The sequence below is a fragment of the Echinops telfairi genome, unplaced genomic scaffold (assembly GCF_000313985.2).
Source record: "Echinops telfairi isolate 266 unplaced genomic scaffold, ASM31398v2 ScPeMD7_2565;HRSCAF=3150, whole genome shotgun sequence".
Taxonomy (NCBI): domain Eukaryota; kingdom Metazoa; phylum Chordata; class Mammalia; order Afrosoricida; family Tenrecidae; genus Echinops; species Echinops telfairi.
The window spans coordinates 13,089,823-13,102,976 of record NW_022106463.1 but is presented as its reverse complement, the minus strand read 5'-3'; the positions used below and the strand labels follow the sequence as shown (position 1 = coordinate 13,102,976).

The 13,154-nt window shown below is 35.0% G+C and overlaps 1 protein-coding gene across 1 annotated transcript in view; it reads right to left on the bottom strand.

Annotated features, from left to right (window-relative positions):
- The window catches only part of RNF17 (ring finger protein 17), a 119,111-nt gene that overhangs the window by 47,698 nt on the left and 58,259 nt on the right, over nt 1-13,154 (bottom strand). Inside the window, exons 18-19 of the mRNA XM_045294007.1 lie at nt 12,783-12,903; nt 10,262-10,382 (exon numbers count right to left, since the gene is read on the bottom strand). Coding sequence (XP_045149942.1) covers nt 10,262-10,382; nt 12,783-12,903 — 242 coding nt within the window. The remainder of the gene's footprint in view (nt 1-10,261; nt 10,383-12,782; nt 12,904-13,154) is intronic.

The following is a 13,154-nucleotide window of genomic DNA, read 5'->3' as shown; positions in this document are numbered from 1 at the left end:
AAAAAATTTAGGTGCCCAAGAAACATATGAAGAAATGGTCACAATCATTATCCATATGAGAGATATAGATCAAAACAAAGATATCACGTCACCCCAGCACTAACAGCAACATTAAAAGGAACAGAAAACAATAAATGCTGTCAAAGGTTTGTAGACTGAACCCCTCATACACTGCTGCTGGGACTGTCACATCCACCAGGGAAAATGGTATCAGTCTTTAAAGAGTTGGAAATAGAAATACTGTATGAACCAGAAATCTCATTACTTTACATATACATTTTAAAGATATAAGATCCCCAACATGATACATGCAAACCCATGTTCATCACAGTACTATTCACAAAAGCAAAAATACAAATGCCAGAGATATAGCAATGAACAAAATAGGCAGGATTTTGCTCTCATGGAGTGTATAGTTTTGTTATAATAAAAGGCAATTTCAGTTACTATTGTGAAATTATACAACTGTGCATATATGAAAAAAGAATTGCAAAGGAAAATAAGGCCTTAAGCCAACAAAATCTCATTTACTCTAGGGTTTGGGGACAGCTTCTGTGATCAACATTTCAGCTAAGATTTTAAAAAGGGTTGGAGGGGGCAGAAAGTGAGCTGATACCAAGGGCTCAAGTAGAAAGAAAATATTTTGAAAATGATGATGGCAACATATGTACAAATGTACTTGCCACAATGGACATATATATGGATTGTGATCAGAGCTCTAAGAACCCCCAATAAAATGATTTAAAAAACCCAACAAAAGATTTTAAAAAGGCTAAGTAGGAGTTAGCTAGCCATTCCAGGAACTGAAAGAAAACATATACCTTTGACATAGTAAGCCAGTAAAGCCTTGAAATAGGCAGGGGGTGGGGCGGAGGGGCGGAGGGGCGCAGACAATTTGTATGCCTTTATTACTGACTTTTTAAAGGACTGTGGCATAGTATATGATACATTATGTCCAACTAGGTTGTGGGACTTGGTATTTCTCCTCACTCGTCAGGTGGTCAGGAAGGAAGCGATCCAGGCAATCTCGTGGTCTAATTTGAGGGTAAGTGATAGAGTGAAACTACTAAATCAAACTTACTGGTCTGATAAGAGATTTGTGGAATCTGAGGCTGTGACTCCCAGGTATGTTGGAATTGGTTATGGCTAAGATGCTTTCATAACTTTGCTTCCTGTATACTCTATTATACTTGGATACACTTAAAGCTCATACAAACATGTATGCAGAAAAACCCTCTTCAAAACCTATCTATATACAATATGCCATCCCACAATTGAGCTTACATTATCTACCTATGTATCTACTGATAACTTGTCGTTACAGGACTGCATATGTAATAGAGTCCTAATCCTGTAGTGGGTTATATGTTGGGCTGCTAGCACAAGGTTAGTCGTTCAAACCCGTCAGTGGCTCTACAGGAGAAAGATGAGGCTGTCTGCTCCCATCACGTTTTACAGGGGGGATGAGTCAGAATTAACTTGATGGCAATGGGCTTGGGACTGTGTATTTAATACTATTTATCAATGTTGCCTTTACTTGTGTACCTCAAGTGTCTTCCTTTGAAGTGATTATGCTGTGCTATCCTTCCCTTTATTGTTTATTGCCTCTCATTCACCCAGGTTAACATGCTTACTATCCAGTTCTTTTCCTGTCCTCACTCATCCATCACTGATAACCATCAGAGAATGTTTCTTTGTATAGACTTTTTTGACTTTTTCTGATAATCTCATATATTTGTCCTTTTGATTGACTTATTTCACTTAGCCCTCTAGGTTCATTTATGCTGTGAAATGTTTCATGGATTCATTGCCATTTTAAAAAATGTTGCGCAGTATTCCACGGTGCCACTGTACAATGGGGTTTGTTATGGGCACTTACAAACTGTTGTTCAAATTTTTGCTACTTTAATGTAGCAATGAACCTGGGTCTGCACTGCATATATTTATGTCACAGCTCTTATTTCTCTAGGTTATATATACTTAGTAGTGGAACTACTGGATATCTGTATTTCTCTTTAAGGAAGGACCATAGTTTTCCACAGTAGTAAACATCTTACAATCCGATTACCAGTGTGAGTTTCAATCTCCCCACTCTTTCACTACCATTTCTTGGATTTATTTTTTTAAATTTCCTGTTATAATTTCCAGGGTAAGATGTCTTTTGACAGCATCTCTTTAACAGCTTACTATTGCAAGCACAGGGTTGATGGCTGTCTGAACGTCTTCTCTGGTGACCTATCCGTGTCCTTTGACCACTTTTTCCCATTGGATTATATTTTTGTTGTCAAGGTGCTGAAGTTTTCTATGAATTTTATATAGCTCCCTTTTTTTCAGATATGTTGTTGCCAAAAATTCCCTTCGTCCCCATTTGTAGGTTCTTTAGGCCCATAGGAGACACTCGCCATCCAGTGTATCTTCCTCCTCTGTTCATGTTTATCTATGCTTGATAAATACAGTAAGGTCCCAAAAGTTGCTCCTTTTCTTAATCCAAGATCTTTATAGTTCTGGGCTTCACATTAAGGGCTGTGTAAGGTATAAAGTATGATATGTTTTACTTTTCTGCAAATGACTATGTAGTTTTGTCAGTACTATCTAACAAGACTATCTACAAACAAGGATAGTTTTACTTCTTTCTTAATAATATGTATGCCCTTTACTTTTCTTGTCAGATTGTTCTAGCTATATCTCCCAATACAATATTGAATAATGGTGGTAAAATAAAGGGCATCCTTGTACACTTCCCATTTACAAAGGGAATGTTGTCAGTCTCTTTCCATTGTAAATAATATTGGCTGTTGGTTATGTATATTCATTTAATTATGGTGAGAAATTTCTCTTCTGTTGCTATTTTGCTAAGAGTTTTTGTCAGGAAGGAGTGTTGGATTTTACCAAACGCCCTTTGTACACTAATAGATATAACCATAACTTGGTTTGTTTTCTTGGACTATATTGGTTGGTTTTCTAATGTTGAACCATTTTTGCATACCTAGTATGAATTCCACTTGGTTATGAAGCATTATTATTTTCTGATATGGTTTAGAGTGATTTACATTTTGTTGAATTTTCTTATCTATATTAATGAGGGATACTGGTCTAGAATTATCTTTTTTCACAGTGGTGTCTTTATCTAATTTTGATATTAGGGTATGCTTGCTTCATAAGATGAATTCAGAAATATTCTATCCTTTGCTAAATTTGGAATAGGTTGAAGATGGATGGAAATTCTGCAAATATACTATTTACTCCTTTTTTGAAGTTGTCATTGCTTACAAATCGATGTTTCTGGTTCCCCATTTTAAGTCTTACGGCCTCAATTTGAAAATTCTTTTTCTGGGTTGGTCTCTGGGAAATGATGGCATGTATCTTCATCTCAGGTTGTCGTCTGATGTTGTTGGTTCACTGGACGAATGGCACCAGTATTTCTTGTAATGTTTGTCAAGATTTTACAAGTTCCTCTGTTTATTTGGAAATGACCTAGTTTCACCACCATATTCGAAGGACAATTTTGCTGGGTATATAATTCTTGGTAATTTTTTTCTTTCAGGATTTTACACACGCCATCCATTTACCCACCTACCTATAGGGTTTCTGCTAAAAACACACAAACATATTTGTTTCATTGGTTCTACTGTCAGATGACAATTCATTTTTTCTAAGCTGTTCTCAGGATTCCTTGGTTTGGAAAGTTTGATTTTGTTATGTTGGGATGATTTTCTTTTGGGATCTATGATATTTGGGGTTTGGTGAGCTTATTTTGTCTTTCATCTTTAGAGAAGTTTGCTAAAAGCAAATCTTTTGAGTATTTGCTCTGTGCTTTTATTTGGTTTCTCCTTCTGATGTTGTCTCTCACAACTCTTAAGCTTTGATTTTTTTTCCCATTCTTTTTCCTAATTGTCCAAGAGATTGGTATTGGAATTTGGCCTTAATTTTTGCAAAGTTTGACTTTCAAGTATTCAATTCTATTGTTTTATCTTTCCAATGTGTTCTCTATTTCTGAAATTTGAGTGCTAATCTCTGAATATCTAGTTGCTGCTTCTGCATGGCTTCTAATTATCTACTTATTTTGTTCTCATTATTTTCCTGAATTTTTATAAAGTTTTATCTATGCATTCCTTGCTTTTGTCTTCCATGATCTTTTTCTTAATCTGCTGGAGGGTCCTATATATGTCTTATAAATTTTCTGAATTCCTTATCTGATAGTTCCAGTACCATTTCTTTCTCAGAGCAGTTTCCTGGTTCACTTTCAGGAGCCACTAGTCTTGCTTTTTTCAGTGAGGACATGGTCCTGTTTCTGAGGCATTAAGTGCACATTTATTTATTGTGTGTGTGTGTGTTTTCCTGCATCCTAATGTTATTGTTGTTGTTATATCTTGTTTTCATGTATATGGCCAGGCAGGATGAGTGTGCTGCTCTGGTCACACAGGAATGCTCACCCTTATCTCCAGTGAGCTAAGTAGCTATTAAGTGTATGGGCATGGGTCTTTGTTTGCTGGTATTCTAGGGTAGTTGAGAGTGTGTTGGGTGACTGTTGCATGAAATCTGTCATCAGTCCAGTGGAGGAGAAGCAGGAGAGGTAGGAGGGAGAGAGAAGCAGACTGGCATGTGAAAGGTCACACTGCTGAGATGCCTCTTGCCAGGTGGTTCAAGGGGAAGCAGGTATACTTGGCTGGGCAAGAGGTGGAGTAAGCAAACAGTGGTAGGGTCAGCGGAGTGGCAGGGCAGGTAGTTGGCGCTGTGCCTCGGAAGCCTGCCACCATTTCACTGTTTTGGCAGTGGGAAAGGTGGTGCAAGCAGCTTGCTGGTGTTGTCAGATGGGGAAGAGGTGATGGTGGTTGGAGTAAGCGAGAAGCTTCATCTCTTAGTGCCTGATAGTTGGGACTGTACGGATGGAGTATTTGTGCTGTGGATCACCAGAAGGGGTGGAGGGCGCAAGGGTGGTTTTTCCCTGTGGCTACAGCTAGCAATCAGGACCTTATTTCCCTCTGGGTATGTTTGCACAGTTACTCTATGTCCTAGTGGGAATTGCATGAAGTTACCTGTGTTTCTGACCTGGGATTGTTGCTGCCTTTGTTTCAATATAGTCATGTGGTGCCTGGTCAGCTGGCAAGACCTCTCTAAGCCATCTCTTTGCTTATGCTATTTTCAGTCAGATTCTTCTTTCAGTCACTATTTAATTTAGTTCCTCATCCTTTAATTTGATGACCAGGGTTCCAGGATTGTTTTCTAAATTTATTTCACTTAGTTTCCAGGGTCTTCTTTGCTGTGAAGGGTCAGTGTGGTGTGTCTGACTCAGCTGCCTTTTGAGTATAATTCTCAGAAATATTATTAATCCATAATTCTATACTCAATGGAATGATCTTTTAAACACTGGAGCAAAATAACTTTTCAGACAAACAGAAGCTAATAGAATTAAGTAATATCAATCTTGCACTACAAAAATGGTAAAGAATATACATTAGACAGAAGGAATATAGTGTCAGATGAAAATCTGAATCTCTACAAAGAAATTAAGTATTGAAACTGGTAAAAATAAAGGTAGCAATAAAAATACTCTTTTCATTTTTAATCTTGACAATATATAATGAGTATCCTAAGAAAAAACAGTAACAACATATATAGTAGGGTTCATTACATAACTAAAAGTTAAATGTAAGATTAAAAACAAAGACTTGGAGAAAGATATTGAGTATATTGTCATCAGGTCCTTATACACAATTATTAGATTAATATTATTTGAAGATATAAGTATTTATTTCATAAGTCTATTAAAAGCTAGAGAAACTATACTCAAAAAATAAAACAAAAACCTTTAATCAATAAACCAATGGTGGTAATTAAGTTTATAAAAATAAACTCAATTAACAAACAAAAGAAAGAAAAAGAGAAAAATAAATCAAGAATACATGAGACTAATTGAAAACAATCAGCAGGATCATGGTACTGTCAGGTAAGCATTTGAGTGACTGGTCTAAGGGTTAGTAGTTCAAACCCACCAGCAGCTCCACAGGAGAAAGATGTGGTTTTCCTGCACCTATAAAGTTTTATAGGTTTCAGAACCTTATTTAAGGTGGTTGTGAATTGGAATCAATCAGATGAAAATACGTTTGGTTTTTGGCTTCTTAGCAGGATCAGACACAAAATCTAACCACATCAGTGAATACATTTGATGTAGGTAGTTGAAGCATCTGAATTACAGGGCATACCTTGTCAGATTAAGTAAAAAATCAAAGCGCAATCATATGCTGCTTATGAGAATCATAAAAGGCACTAGATTGACAGTTGGTTAATTGTGAGGCAGCTAATTGAAAGGCCAATGATTCTAACTCATCAGCTATTCAATGGAAGAAAGTTGCTACAGTCTGATTCTATAAAGATTTTCAGCCTCAGAAACTCTTTAGGAGAGTTTCACCCTGTTCTAGAAAATTTCTTGGTGTCAAAATTCTCAGCAATGGGTATAAGAAACATACTTTAAATATAAGCACACTGTTGCTGTTAGATGTTGTCAAGTCAATTCCGTCTCATAGCAACCCTACGTAAGACAGAACAAAACACTACTTGGTCATGTACGTACCATCCTCACAATTTCTCTGTATAATGCAACCAAGTAACAAACAAATCTACAATTATAGTTGGAGACTATAGTATCCCTCTTTCAGTAATCAATAAAAATATAACACAAGAATAAACACACAAATTATAAAAAAAGACCTCAACCAACTTTACTTATTAAGCAGAATACATAATCTCATTGACTGGACATGGAACATTCACTAAAATAGACCACATTCTGGGTCATAAAACAAATAATAAATTTATGAAAAGTGAAATAATACAAATATATTCACTGAGTCCAACAGAATTAAACTAGTTATTAGTAACAATAATATGTCTGGATATTTTACAAATGGACACTAAACAACAAACTTTTAACTAAATTATAGGTTAGAAAAAAGTCACAAAATTTTTTTAAGTCACAAGGGAAATCAGAGATTATTCTGAATAGAATTAAAATTAAAATGTAATGTATTAAAATGAATGGAATGCAGCTAAAACGGTTCCAGGAGCAGTATTAAAATGCTAAATACTTTTATTTGTAAACTGGAATGCTTTTAAATTAATAATTTAAATGTCCACTATTAGAAACTATAAAAATAAAGAGCAAATTAAACCCAACAAAATATAGAAGAAAAGAAAGTTTAGAATCAAGGAAATTTAAAATAGAAAAACATTGGTCAAAAATGAATGAAAATGATTATTCTTGAAAAGATTACAAAATTTGATAAACTATTGGCCAAATACAGGAGAAATAGAATACACAAATTATCACTATCAGGAATTATCTATGGCAAATCATTGTAGAATATGTAGAAAAATAATAAGGGTACCATATATATACTCATGTATAAGCCGAGTTTTTCAGCACATTTTAAATGCAGTTTTTGTGCTAAGTAGGTGCTTTGGCTGATATTCGGGTCCACTTATACTTCAGTATATAGGTATATCATCAACAACTAGAGGCCAATACATTTTTTAACCTAGATGAAAAGGATAAATTGACTGACAAACACTATTGCAGCTTGCTTATGAAAAAATATATTATCTGAGTATCCCTAAATCTATGAAAGAAATTTAACTTTAATTTTAAAAAAATTTAACAAAGGCAACTCCAGGATTGGATTACTTTACTGTTGTATCCCACCCCATATTTAAGGTAAAATAAAACCAGTTCTATTCACACTCTTTTGGGAAATACAAGAAAAAATACTTCCCAACTTATTTCATGAGATCAGTGTAATCCTTCTAGCAAAACCAAACAAAAGCATTATAAGTAATAAAACAACACAGTAATATCCCTTGTTAAGGAGGACAGATGAATCAACAAAATATAAACAAATCAAATCCAGTAGTACAAGAAAAGGAAAACAGGAAAACAGGTTTATTCCATGTGTGCAACTCTTAAAATTCAATTGGTGTTATTTTCCATTATCTAAAGACTAAAAATGACTACATTAGATGGTCATTGTGATAGTGGTAAACAATTTGGAAATGGATAGTGGTGATGGTTACACAACATAATTAATATAACTAACGTTATTGAACATTTAAAATATGTTCAATTGGCAAATGACTGTGCATGTACGCGTGTAGACCCAAACTCACTGCCATTGAGTCACGTCTGACTTATACCCTATATATGACAGAGTAGAACTGCCCTTTAGTATTTCTGTAGTTGAAAACGTTCACAGGAGCAGAAACCCTCACCTTCCTCCCATTTAGTGGCAGCTAGCTTTGAACCACTGACCTTGATGTTATCAGCTCAATGTGTATCTCACTACACACACACACACACACACACACGCTCAGACACACATGAAACAATTTTAAAAATAAGACGACCACAATCAATGCAGAAAAAGCATCTGACAAGATCCAACATTCCCTAAGGATAATAATTTTATATTAAGAACACCAGAGAAGGGCATCTGCCTAATAAAGTATATGTACAAAAACCCTATAACTAATATCATACTTAATGACAAAATATTTAAATATACCCCCCCTTAATTAGCCAAACCTGCTTGCCCTCAACTGCATTACATATATAACAAACAGAGCTGAACACACACACAAAACATACACACAACGACAGGTGACAAGGGCCTAAGGTCCCACGAACAATTAAATATAAATATAGCAACACAATAATGCTACAATGTCTGAGAAAGAACAATTTCAGTTCACAAGAAGAAATAAGGCAGAGAGGTTTAAACAAGTGACCAAGAGCCAGAAATGGCACTGTAACCAAAAGGTAAGGAATTCACAAGAATGTTACTTAAATATTTCTATCAGATTAAGAGAAAGATTGTGTTGCTCTCCCTGATCAGCCAAACCTGCCCTCAACTACATTACATGAACAGTGAGCAAAGAACTGAACATACACTCACAGTTTCTATCACACCAAAGAGTAGAATTTAATTCGTGGAAAACCAAGATGGTGAACTTGAAGATTTTCTCTCATACTAATCTGCTAGAGCAGTGGTCCTCAACCTTCCTAATACCATCACCCTTTAATACAGTTCTTCATGGTGTGGTGACCCCCCCCAACCATAAAATTATTTTTGTTGCTACTTCATAAATGTAATTTTGCTACTGTTATGAATCGGGCGATCCCTGTGAAAGGGTCGTTCATGTCCTCACCCACAGGTTGAGAACCGCTGTGCTAGAGGAACAAACAGAAACAACAAAAAATAAATGAAGTCTAAGAATTATGTGGGACACTATTCTAAGTAATAACTTATATGTGATTGGGGAATTCCAGAACAAGAACAGACCGAAAAATGCCCAGAAATAGTTGTTGAAAAGTTTTTGCAGGAGAACTTTCCTACTCTCATGAAAGAGAAGATATGCACTCAAGAAGCTGAAGGGACCCCCCCCCCCAAACAGGATAGATCCCAAAAGAAAATCAAGACATATCATAAACAAAATTTCCAAAGCCAAATATAAGGGGAAAAATCCTAAAATCTGCTCAGGAAATATGAAAGGAGAATTGTTAAGAGTGAGAACTGATTTCTTGCTAGAAACCATGTGGGTAAGATGACACATAGAACTCTGAAAGAAAACAAATTGCCACCCAAAAATCTTATGTACAGAAAAACTGTCTCTTAAATACAAAGGTAAAATTGGGAAGCTTCTAGATAAAGAGAAGTTAAAGAAATTTGTAAAAAATTGACCAATGAACATACATGGTAACATCACCCAGAAGGCAACGCAGATACAGAAGTATTTAAAGTACAAAAAAGCCTACCAATGGAACAGCAGATTTGACAAATGTTATTAAGTGTAATAGAGAGTACTTTGAGGTGATAATGTTGTTTTTAAAAAAAAATATACATAGCTTTGAAAAAAATCTGTTTTTATTTCCCTTTTATTAAGGAAAACACACACAAGGGGAATATTTCTATCTATGTTTATTTATTTATATGTACATATAAAATAGCAGAACTAAAGCCATGACAGACTAGAATAATGGATGATTACATAGCACAGCGAAAGTTGTTTATAAAATTTTCTTTTGCTTGTTTGGACCACTGTATTGTTGATTCCCATTAAGTTCAATAATAAGTCAATCATTTGGTAGAATTTAAAAATTCCAACTGCTCCTCTCCAAAAACAACAACAAAAATATCCCATAAAAAGCATCAAAGATTTATGGTAGTAACAAACCGTTATATATGAAGAATGAAAAGCCAAGTCTACTTACCCAACTTCATGAGATGCTAAGCCCTCTTTGACTAGCTGGTCATTAATACTCGTAGAAGTCATTCCAGAAGCACCAAAAGAATCAAAAAGCTCAACTGAAAGCACGTTATCTTCCAGAATTTCTGTAAAACCATTAAGACTAATTTGGGAAAGGAAGTACATATGTTGCAAAATACATGAAATGAGGCATTAGTTTTAAAAATATGAACTTAATTCCTTTCATGTTCATACATGAGGTTTCTTGATGGATAATGTTATTATATTCTCTCTCCAGGGATTAAATTAGCAATGTGCAGAAATAAATGAATTTCCAGTGTTGTCTGCAGTTTATAATTTAATTAAAACTTTTATTTTAGGTGTTTCTAAAATAAACCAAAAGCCGTTTTAACAGTTTTTAGATGAAAAACAGTAAGCTAACATATGCTTATTGAAGAAACTATCTGTCATGTTTTAGGAGATCCAAGCCCATTCGAAAAGTGAATGAAAGACCATTGACATGAGGTTTACAATTTTTATCAGAATGACACAAAGTTAAAAAAACAAAGGTTTCATAGAGAACCTCCAATTAACTGCATTGTTTAATCCTTTAACTTTTTAAGGCAAGTATGATTTTTCATTCCTTTTAGAAGAAAAAAACCCACATCGGTTACTTGTTTACCAGATCTATTTCCTAGACTGGTAGTTAACTGATAGTTTATAGCTCATCTTCCTATCTCTGTATGTTTTTTACACAGTACAGAGAATCTGCTCCAGATGTGAATAACTGAGAGATACTATTCAGCAAATATCTACATCACCTTTGCAACAGAGGTGATGATAACTGCTAGTCAGAATGGTGAGTCTAAATAAAGATAACATCACCAACAGTAACATCATGTAATCACTAAGTCATAAGAATACATATTAGAAAGCTTGTTTCAAATAGAACTACTTCTCAATTAAATAGGTAAATTATCTGAAGAAACAAAAGTCGAAACCACAATAACTTTGATCTCCCTACTTTGCATCTCTTGTATGCCCAATTGGCTATTTAGTTCATACTCCTATCCATAAAATTTTTTTTATTCCCATAGGCCCAACTTTCCTTTGCTCTGTGCCTTAACAGTTTTTATGCTCTCTCTGAATTAAAATATCAATATGCATTGCCTTATCAAGTTAAAGAGGGTCTATGTGAGTGGGGAGCTCCCATTCTCATGTGTTCCTTTGCTTTACTGTGAATGTTTTGAGCTTTCATACTTATCATTGGATGGGCTAATGGGGAAAGCTATTTTGGTCAGGTAGGGCCTTCTGCTACCCTTTACATAAAATTATTTAGGCTAAGTACTATGGAATGACTACTATTTGGATTTACTAGAATAATAAATAACTGAGAAAGAAAAATGGGAAGTCAAAGAAAGACAATGGAAGAGTCATGTCTATGTGAGGATATTAAAGAGAGGAGTTAAAAAACAAAAGCAACACCAAAATAAAATATCCAAAGGAAAATTGGAAAACAGAATGAACCTGCTGAGAAGTTGCTTAAGGACTAAAGGACTGCTGTCAAGTGGATTCTAACCTACAGGAACCCTGTGGCAAATCCTGAGTTGCACCATTGAGTTTCTGAGACCCTAAATCTTCACAGGAGCAGAAAGCCTCAAAGACTAAATTCACTGCCATTGAGTTGATTCCGACTTGCCGAGACCCTACAGGGCAGGGTAGAACTTCTGTGGGTCTCTTTAAGAGTGGAACTCTTTATAGGAGTAGAAAGTTTTATCTTTCTGGCTGGTAGTTTCGACCTGCGGTTAGCAGCCCAACTCACAACCCACTATGCCACCAGGGCTCTTTATGCTCAAAGACTAAACCCATAATTGACTGTTCATTTCCAAGAAGCCTGCTGTGAAAATGCTATAGATTATGGATGCAAGTTCTTTAATCACATGCCTAGTCAACCAAACTCTCTCTTCAGAATCCTAGTTAAACATGGCTTTGTATATTTTATTCTAGTATTCAATAAGCCAAACAAATATTTTTTAGATTAAAAAATATTCCTAATCTCTCTATACCAGTGATCATTGTTTTTCCAGGATCAAGCTCTTAGGGAAAACAGCATCCTTCCTTCTCCCACCCCCACCAAAATATGCTCAGAGCTTACAGCTGAATTCACTTAAGTCATACAAAACAACAATAAACTAAAGCTATTTGACAGTCGTATCCCTTATTTCCCTGCATATTAAATACTAACACACATAACACCAAAGTCAGGGTCCCAGCAAAAATTGCAAGAAACAAAAGAACCCTGGCTTTTGAACTTTTATGAGCCTATATCTAAGGTGACTTGCTATTTAATGTGACTTTTGCCTCATGTGCTGACTTTATATGGTAGAGACTGAAGACATTACTTTGCTATACTTAACTTCTCAATAAATGCTTTCTTTCACTACTACTGGCAGATTAATATTATGACAAATTTTGTATTATACTACTACTCATTTAAAAGTATGTTGGATCTTATGTAAACTTCAATAAAAGGAAAAGCAGCTTACTAATGATTGAACATGTCATAAATTTATCTTGAGTCTTTTCTTCAAATTTTTCTTTAGCTTCTTTGGACCACCGCATTGCCTTTTTGCATGGTTCTATATATGCTAACTTACATCTCATTGCCTGTGTAAAACAAAATTTCACCATTAATCAACTTAGTTTCTACCTATTTTAGGATTGAAATAAAATTTTATATAAGTATATAAAACCAAGATAAGCATTTTCCTAACCTTTCTTTCATTTGCACATGTGTATCACATACTTACACATAAATGGGATCACAACAAAAAGTACTTTGGTGCTGAAATGTTTCCTTATATCATGGCAACATGAAACTATTATCACATTATTTATATCTCAGAATGATAAAATTG